At 46.8% G+C, this 10399-nt stretch overlaps 1 protein-coding gene across 3 annotated transcripts in view; it reads right to left on the bottom strand.

The window, feature by feature from the left end:
- Positions 1–567: 567 nt before the first annotated feature.
- Positions 568–10399, bottom strand: part of TRHR (thyrotropin releasing hormone receptor) — an 82072-nt gene continuing 72240 nt past the window's right edge. For all 3 annotated transcript variants that reach the window (XM_056522594.1, XM_056522596.1, XM_056522593.1), the window contains one exon: positions 568–1001. In XM_056522594.1, coding sequence (XP_056378569.1) covers positions 928–1001 — 74 coding nt within the window. In that variant the 3' untranslated portion in view covers positions 568–927. The remainder of the gene's footprint in view (positions 1002–10399) is intronic.

Raw genomic sequence — 10399 nt, 5'->3', positions numbered from 1 at the left:
TGGGAAACGTAACTCATTCATTTCCATATAACAACTATAATTTTATGCCGAAGAATAATGGGAGCTGAATGGCGCTCGCCAGCTTGTGGCCACTTAAAGGGGTACTCCGCCCCTAGACATCTTATCCCCCTATCCAAAGGATAAGATGTCTGATCGCGGGGGTCCCGCCACTGGGGACCCCCGCAATATAGCATGCAGCACCCACCTGTTACTGCTCCGGAAGCGCTGGAGGGTCTGGCTCCCGACCACGGGGACGGAAGATCGTGACGTCACGACTCCGCTCCCGTGTGATGTCACGCCCCACCCCCTCAATGCAAGTCTATGGGAGGGGGCGTGACGCTGTCACGCCCCCTCCCATAAACTTGCATTGAGGTGGCGGGGCGTGACATCACACTGGGGCGGAGTCGTGACATCACAATCTTCCGTCCCCGTGGTCGGGAGCCAGACCCTCCAGCGTTTCCGGAGCAGTAAGTGAATGCTATATTGCGGGGGTCCCCAGCGGCAGGACCCCCACGATCAGACATCTTATCCCCTATCCTTTGTATAGGGGATAAGATGTCTAGGGGTGGAGTACCCCTTTAAAGTAATATGTGATGATGAAGTTGCTGTAGTGGGAATGGAAACTCGTGGGTCTCTTTCCCCAGCACTCACACTTATGAACCACCCAGGTCATGACTTTGCCCTTTTTTCCCTATGATGCACTTTATTATGATTTTCTATTATGGCTTTATTGGGTGTGCACTCATGTTAAAGGTAGATCAGCAGCTGATAAGTACTGGTAGAATTAAGATTTTTTTAATAGAAGTAATTTACAAATCTGTTTAACTTTCTGGAGCCAGTTGATATATAAAAATGTGTTTTTCACTGGAATACCCCTTTAAGTAGAAAGCTATAAGGCTATGTTCACACGGCGGTATCCCTTTGATTTCAATGGGATTTTGCTGCACTGTTCACGCGGTGGAATATCCGTGGCAGGTGTTTCTGTCCCAGAAATCCCGATTCTGCAGAAAGAATGGACACATCAATAAATCATGCGGATTTCGCTCTATGAGACGGAGCATTTCTGAGCGGTCCTAGCGCCCGCCGGATTACTCAACTGAGCAGAATGTGATGTCTGCCCGTGTTTTTCCCCCTTTTTACGCTGTGTGAACATACTCTAAAACAACTCTGTTGATCTTATCATAATACCTTATGACGTGACACGACTTAGTATGGCGGCCCCAGTAGTGGCGATAAGAAATACTCTCAATGACATAATTTCAGAAATTGCGATTGTGTTCCTTTTGGTAAACAATAAAAAATAAAGTGTCATTTACAATCTGAAAATTGAAAATATTCAACATCTGCAAAGAATGGGGTAATATAACCTAACACTATACAAGTGAACTATACACGTGACCTGCATGATCCTTGCACTTGGCTTATGTGAAATATAGGACACGTTTTTTGCCCTTGGTTAGGCGCGTCAGTAATGCATTCTCATTCCACAACTGTACAGCAGCATCAAAAAGCAAATAAAAAGTCATTGGAAAGATTTACAAACCGAGGAACAAGTAATTAAAACAGGAAATCACACAAGATAAAAATACTTCCATGTATGTCCAATGAGGAGTGATGGGACAACCACGTCTATCACTGGTCACAGGTATGTACAACGCCGGGAATGTATCTATACAAGTAAATACAGAAAATAATTTAAAGGGGTATTCCAGTGAAAAATATATATTTTTTCATATCAACTGGCTCCAGAAAGTTTAAATATATTTGTAAATTACTTCTATTAAAAAATCTTATTCCTTCCAGTACTTATCAGCTGCTGAAGTTGAGTTGTTCTTTTCTGTCTGACAACAGTGCTCTCTGCTGACACCTCTGTCTGTCTGAGGAACTGTCCAGAGTAAGAGCGAATCCCCATTGCAAACCTCTTCTGCTCTGGACAGTTCCTGAGACAGACAGAAGTGTCAGCAGAGAGCACTGCGGTCAGACAGAAAATAACAACTCAACTTCAGCAGCTAATAAGTACTGGAGGGATTAAGATTTTTCAATAGAAGTAATTTACAAATCTGTTTAACTTTCTGAAGCCAGTTGATCTGAAAAAAAAAAAAAATATTTTTGACTGGAATACCCAGGTACTCCAGGGGGGGAAAATGTTTTAAATCAACTGGTGCCAGAAAGTTAAACAGATTTGTAAATTACTTCTATTAAAAAATCTCCATCCTTCCAGTACTTATTAGCTGCTGAATACTACAGAGGAAATTCTATTATTTTTTGGAACACAGAGCTCTCTGCTGACATCATGACCACGGTGCTCTCTGCTGACATCTCTGTCCATTTTAGGAACTGTCTAGAGCAGCATATGTTTTCTATGGGGATTTTCCCCTTTCTCCTACTGGACAGTTCTTAAAATGGACAGAGGTGTCAGCAGAGAGCACTGTGGTCATGATGTCAGCAGAGAGCTCTGTGTTCCAAAAATAATAGAATTTCCTCTGTAGTATTCAGCAGTTAATAAGTACTGGAAGGATTAAGATTTTTTAAGAGCAGTAATTTACAAATCTGTTTAACTTTCTGGCACCAGTTGATAAAAAAAAAAAAAAGTTTTCCACCGGAGTACCCCTTTAAGTTCATACATATCGGAGGTGTCATTTTCTATAGGGGCTCTTTATTTGTGGGTCATCAGAACAAGCAGTCATCATATACAGTACCTTAGGACATCATTCTATTCCGCATGGTTCATCACACATATGTACAGGGATTATATGTATAACCCTAATAATGATTATGCTGTCAACTCAAAATACAATCAAATTGCATATTATGGCTCAGTGGCGCATATTTACCAATTTTGTAAAACTACAACTCTCAGCATGCCCGGACAGCCATGGCTGTCCGGGCATGCTGGGATTTGTAGTTTTGCAACAGCTGGAGGCAAACTGCATGGGAAACACTGGCCCTTAATTAGCTTGGCGAATGTGAAGTAAGCGGCAATGCATACTGTGTATGCATCATTGCTCTCTAGTACTTACTCTCCAAGTACTTTCACTGGGCCGGATACAGGAGTAAGATAGGATAGGAGCAGGGACTCCTTTCTATTGTTTGGCTCCCTGCTTCCTGTACAGTACTGAGCGCTGATGCATTTACTGTATGCATCGCTGCTCACCTCATATTTGCTGAGAGCCAGGTAAATGTACACATACTGTAGTAAGTAGCGATGCATACGCTGTATGTTTGCCACTCAGGCCCCCTCCCCCACACATGGCCAGGAGAGCAACAGAAGACACGGATCCCCACTATATCATGGGGATCCCACCCATCATTTGGACCTTGACAGATCAGACAGTTATGGCATACACTGCACAGAGGTCTCCAAACACGCATGCAGTTTATAGGGAATGTATCAATGGCCTACTGTTTAAATAAAGTTTTTATGTTAAACATATTTTATTAGAATTTTTGTTATTTTATTTATTTATTTATTTATTTTTTCTTATTATTTTCAGATTTCATTATGGTCACTAGGTATAAAAAACTAAACTAAGAGTTCTTTTTTGTACAGATCATTTCTTAGCAGTTTCCTCCTTATCATCACATACAGGAGTACAGTGAAAGGTGACACTGGTATATAGCTAAAACTATAGGGGATGTTCACAGCTCAGCCTCCCCTCCCTGTTTGGAAAGGTCACAGAGTGCGCCCAGACACCTATCCCATTCATATCAATGGGACAGCTCTAGTCCATTGTTGGTTATGTCCATGGGGCTTGCTGTAAAGTATATCTCTAAATGCTGTTAAAACCAGATCAGGCCAGATAGCTGCCCCCATAATAATGTACTAAGAATGAAATATTTTATGAGAGAAACTGGACACGGCTGCAGTCAGTGTTTGGCAAAGCAGACAGCCATCATGTACATATCAGCGAGCGCGACCAGCGGGAAGCTGGAAGTCATCACAGGGGAGCCCTAAGGGAGTGAGGTAGGTGAGGTTTTTTTTGTTGTTTTTTTTTCCATTGGGGCCCCAGCAATATATAAAAAAAAATAGCATCCGGAATATGCCTTAATATTTGTGCATGTAGAAAATGGACATTGTCAGATGAAGAGGCTTCTTTGCTTACAGGAAACTTGGCCCCAGTTTCTGCAGGTTCTGCAAATTTTATTACATTTTTCAGTGCATCTTATTTTTGTTTTTGCATAAACAGCACCACTTTTATCCAATCCAATAAAGGAGCTCAACCCCAAAGTAGGCAGTTCTGAGCTGTAATACCAGTTACAACCTGTGGACATGAGTAGCGCTATTTAAGGAAACAAAAAAAAAACCTCTTCAAACCCTTTAGCTGCACTGTGAGTGGACTTTTACCATTAAAATCTTATTAGTAGTTCCAGAATATCAATAATATTGCAACAGTGGTCCCTCAAGTTACAATATTAATTGGTTCCAAGACGACAATTGTATGTTGAAGCCATTATATGTTGAGACCCTAACTCTATGGAAACCTGGTAATTGGTTCTGAAGCCCCAAAATGTCATCCAAAAATAGGAAAAAGTGAGGATTAAACAAAAATAAGCAGATAACTAATATAGATAAAGCAAATCCTTATATATACAAGTAATAAAGATCTGCTGGGAGCTGTAACTCTTTTTATTATAAAAATGAAAAACAAATCTGATACAAAACATAAAACAAAAACAAGCTTAACCAGCTATAACAAACATAACATAAATAAAATTACAAAAACAAAATCTGCCTAACCGGCCAGCCCAAATTTACTAAAATATACTTTTACTTTTTTCACATACCAAAAAACTAAATATCACACTCAAACACGCATTCCAAAAAGAACATAAAAATAGCCCAACTTGGCTTATAAAAATATATAAAACATAAAATAAGCACGACTTGGCTATAAAACAAAAGAAAAGGAACATAAAGGTAGCACAACTTGGCTGTAACTCAAAAATGACCCTTACCCAGGGGAAAAAAAAAAAAAAAAAAAAAAAAAAAAAAAAAATTTCAGCACAACTTGCTAATAAATAACACTCTGCCTCACAGCCAGAGATCCACCGGTGAAAGAAGGGCAGGGAAAAGCAGCGCGGAGACGCGGCCGGAGAGAGGGCCCAAAGAGCCCAGCCCCACGCACCGCCCCCGCACGGCCGCAAGGCCCGCGAAGCACGCCCAGCACGGCAAGGAGCCGAGGACGGCCAGAGAGGATCCGCGCGCGGCCCAGAAACCGGCGAGAGCCGGACCCAAAAAGAGCAAGCCACAACCGAAGAAAAGGACAACACCGCCGAAAAGCGAGACCGCGAAGCCGGAGGCGAGGAGAACAGAGACACCAGAGGGGAGCAGCCCCCCCAAGGAGGAAAAAATAAAATATAAAATTTTATACACAAACATGTATACATGCATATACGCAAGCATACACATACATATACATACACATATATATACATATATATATATACATACACATGTATATACACATAAACGCACACATATACATACACATAAACACATATGACACGACTTAACTACTGGCCCGACTGCACTATACACTATATAATATAAAACAATATAAATACAAAACCCAATATATACAAAACACAATATATACAAAACTTACTGAAAATACACAAAAATATACTACAGAAAACAACGGAAAACACCTACACTAAAACTGTCCCCTCACCCACACCACCCCTCCTGTACATGGGTCAGAGTCCATACCGTCCATACCGTCCATACAGTTCTCAAAGTCCAGTCCTTAACTGACCCATGTCAGAACCCCAAAACACCACAAAACCACCACCCACAAATACACCCTCCCCACCTAACACTCCTCCCAACCAACTTATATACAAACTTATACATTCTGAACCACCACCCCCTTTAGGCCCAAGTTTGGTTGCCTGTAAGCCCTTCATACCATGTAAATTGAAAACAAAACAAAAAGCTAATGTGCACATGCATCAGCCCACCACCAGGGAGAAGGATGGCAGACCTGATACATAAATCATTTTATACTCTTTCCCTAACTCCCCCTACAATTCTCCCTAATTCTATCCCTACAATAAATCTGACCCTGCCCTCACCCTATCTCTACCCCTATAACACTGCCCCTAACCAAAAATAAAAGGTACTCTACCCAAAAGGTTTAGTACCTAGGGCACGTGAAATGAGAAACCTCTCCACAGGAGAGATGCCCTACTGGTACCAAGACTGCCATACTCCAAAGACCTGATCTTCCCGAGGTCACCGGTGATGTTCCTACAGACCTCCACCTCGGAGAGGATTTTCTGTTGGGTCGACACTAAGCACCGTGCGTTCCACGTGTAGTACCTAACCACTAAACTGACTAAGAATAAAGTGCCCCGATCTCGGCCACCCAGGTTCCTGAATGCCCCATAAGCCCACTCCGGATAGGCAAGGCCGGCAAGTTGACTCCAGCCGATGGAAGCGCCCACCCTGTTGTAGACCCCTATGTTAAAGGGACAATGAAGCAGGAAGTGGTCCATGCTCTCCAGCGTGTCCCCGCACTCTTCTCGGGGACATCCCCGGTCATCAGAGTTCCTGTACTTCAGGTTGTCCTTTACACATAGCTTCCCCTGAAAGCAGCGCCAGGCCAAGTCCCAAAACTTCTGGGGGATCCTTTTCATGTTTAAAAGATACAACCCCTCCCTCAGATCCCGACCTGGGCAGTCCCTGAGCGCCAGAGGCTTCTGGAAGTGGGTCAACAGAACCCGTTTGTCAAGGAACTGCCTCGACTGGGTCCTGATCTCCCACACTCCCAGACCCCACCGACGTATCGCCTTCAGAGTCGGGGTAGCGTAAGCCGGAAGATATCCATGGGGCGTACGGAGGTCCTTCACTTGCCCTCCTGTCTCCCATTCCTGGAAGAAAGGCCGAAACCACTCCTTGCAGGAGAGTACCCACGGAGGAGCCCTCTCTTTCCAGAGGTTAGCAATGTTGGCTTTCAAGAAGGTGTTCGTTAAGAACACCACGGGGTTTACCATAGATAAACCCCCTAGTCTCCTCGTGCGGTACGTAACCTCCCTCTTGACTAGGTTCAACCTGTTCCCCCATAACAGTTGGAAAAACAGGCTGTAGACCCTAGTGTAGTAAGCCTCTGGTAAGATACATACACTGCCCAGATAGATAAACAAGGGGAGCAGGTACGATTTGATCAGGTGTACCCTTTCCCTGAGGGTCATAGACCAACCCTTCCACTGGTTCACCCTCTGAGTGGCATCCTGGAGCTTACCGTCCCAGTTTTTGGTGGGATAATCATCCTGGCCGAATGTGATGCCCAGAATTTTTGCTGACTCTTGGAGCCCTGGAAGAGTGTCAGGGAGATCAAACGTGGGATCTCCCCCTCCCAGCCAGAGACTTTCACACTTATCCCGGTTGATCTTGGACCCGGATGCCTCCGAGTAGCGGTCCACCTCTGACACCACCACATCGACCTCCTCCCGTGAGGAGACGAAAATAGTGACATCATCAGCGTACGCCACTACTCTCTGGGCGACATCCGGCTCCGCCAGAGTCATCCCGACTCCCGCCAACGGCCCACAATCTACCCTCCGGACGAAGGGATCGATTGCGAACACGTATAACAGCGGGCTCAAAGGACAACCCTGACGGACCCCGGACCCCACCTCAAAAGAGCGGCCAGACCAACCGTTCACCAGCGGGAAACTCTCTGCCCCTGCATATAAGGTGACAAGCCAATTCACAAAAGTACTCGGTAAGCCATATCTCAGGAGGACGGACCAGAGGTACTCGTGGTTCACCCGATCAAATGCTTTGGCCTGATCCAAGGACAGCATGTACCCCTTCCAGAGACCCGCACTACTCCGCTCCACTGCCTCCCTGACACTGAGGACAGCACTTAAGGTGCTTCGGCCCGGAACAGAGCAGTGCTGAGCTCCCGAAAGGAGCCGGGGTGCAAATTTCACCAACCGATTAAACAGTATCTTGGCCAGAAGCTTCCTGTCCGTATTGAGAAGAGCTATGGGCCTCCAATTCTCAATCCGGCTAGGATCTTTACCCTTTGACAGAAGAATCAGGGCTGACCTCCTCATTGACTTTGGTAGAGTGCCCGAGGAGAGACACTCATTGAATACCTCAGTCAAGAGGGGAGCTAAAGTATCCTTAAAGGTCCTGTACCACTCGGATGTTAAGCCATCCGGACCTGGCGACTTCTTGGGGGCGAGCCCCTCGATCGCCAGTCTCACTTCCTCTTCCCTGATTTCTTCTGCCAAAACATCAAGAGAGGGGTCTACCCCTGGCTCAGGAATAGTTTCAGCCAGGAAAGCCGACATCCCGTCTCGATCTAGATCCTTCCTTCCCAAGAGGTGCGAGTAGAAGGATCTGACGACCTCCAGGATCCCTGATCTGGACCGATTCAGAGATCCCGTACTATCAATCAGTCCTGAGACCACTTTACTACTCACTGACATCTTACAGTTCTTGTAAGGGTCGGGCGAGCGGTACCTCCCGTAATCCCTCTCAAAAACCAAAGATGCGTGCCTATCGTACTGACACCCCATCAGCAAGGATTTCACTCTGGAGATATCCTCTCGGCTACCTCCAGTCGAGACAAGGAGCTCGAGTTTCCTCCTCAGACCCCGATACAGGCGGTACCTATTCAGGGACCTGAGGCTCGAGAGCTGGCGGAAGAACCCCGCAACCCGCTTCTTGAATATCTCCCACCACTCTGACTTACTACTACAAAAGTCCAGTAAAGGTACCTGACTCTGAAGAAAGTCCTCAAAGGACTGTCTTATCTCCGCTTCCTCCAGGAGGGACGAATTCAGCTTCCAATAACCTTTACCCATCCGGGGGGTCTCTGAAACATTCAAGGAAAACAAAATCATACAGTGATCGGAGAACTCCACCTCAACCACGGACACTGTGGAAGAGACGGCTTCCTCCTTTAAATAAAACCTGTCTATCCTAGACCTGCAGCTACCTCGATGATAGGTGAAACCCACGTGGCCTGAGGGGCTCCGGATGTGGGCGTCCTCTAGGCGAGCTTCCCTAACTATATTATTGAGGGCCACGCTATCGTAAGCCAGCGGACCATTGGAACCTCTCCTATCTTGGGACCTCGTGACATTATTGAAGTCCCCTCCAAAAATCACTTGCCGGCTAGTAAAAAGGAAGGGCTTAATCCTCATAAAGAGATCTTTGCGGCCCCACTTGGTTTGTGGGGCGTAGATGTTAATGAGCCGGAGCTCTTGCCCCTTCATGAGGACATCTAAGATCAGGCACCTCCCCATTTCTAACTCAATAACCCGTCGGCATTCAACCGGAGCGGTAAAAAGGACCGCCACCCCACTATACGGCTCAGCCGCAAGAGACCAGTGGGAGGGCCCGCGCCTCCACTCTCTTCTGGCTTTTACCAGGGAGGCTAGATCTGACAACCTGGTCTCTTGCAGATACAAAATGTCGGCTTCAACACGGCCGAGAAAATCAAAGGCTGCGAATCTAGCCGTATCCGACTTTATGCTGGCACAGTTAATGGATGCCAGCGTCAATGGGGTGAGTGCCGCCATCATGGGTGATTAAGTTAGACGGCCTCACCTTTATTTCTTCTTCCCCTTCTTCTTCGTGCCCTCATCCCCAGAAGAAGAAGAAAGGGCAGGACCACTTTTAACCCTTTTTTTGGATTCGCTCTGATCCATATGGTCCCCGTCTCCGTCCGACCCCGGTCTAGCCCTGCCCTCCGAGGAAGGTGCCTCAACAGGACAGGGCCCAGTTCCCCCCAGAGGCTCTCTCTCCCTAGGCACCTCGCCCTCACCTTCCCCCTCCAAGGAGGGGGAGGAGATGTTATCAAGGACGAGGTACCGGTTTGACAGGTCAACCAGAGGGGGGGCAGTCAGGCTTCCGCTTTGGACCCGGCCCGCAGTACGAGGGAGAGAGGGCTTGGACCTCTTCTTTCTCCCTTTCCTTTTGCCCTTGTCTTTCTTTTTGGCCTTCTCTACACTCTCCTCATCCACACTTTCATAGTGGGAGGAATCGGAAGAGTCGGCCATATTGCCTTCCTCTTCGCCCAGTCTCCTGACCTCCTCATCCAGCACGTCCTCCTCCAGGGCTTCAGTCATTTCAGGGCCAGCTTCAGGAGCAGGGGCTGGAGCTACCCCCGTCACTTGGGCACTCTCCTGCTCCCTACTCCTCCTCCGATTTTCCTCCCGCCTTAGTTTGGCGGGGCCCTTCTTCCTCACTAGCCCTGGTGCGCCCCCATCCCTGCTCGTACCCTCTCCAGCCGAGGCAACCTCACAGCTCTCCCCAGCCGGAGCGGCCTCCGCACGGGCGAAGGCGCTAGGACAACGGCTGAAAGGGTGCCCGAGGACACCACACAGATGGCAGCGGATCTGCCTACAGGATGCGGCCAGATGACCCACCCCACCACAC

This window comes from Hyla sarda, chromosome 5, assembly GCF_029499605.1.
Source record: "Hyla sarda isolate aHylSar1 chromosome 5, aHylSar1.hap1, whole genome shotgun sequence".
NCBI lineage: Eukaryota > Metazoa > Chordata > Amphibia > Anura > Hylidae > Hyla > Hyla sarda.
This window is presented reverse-complemented; position numbering and strand designations above follow the sequence as displayed.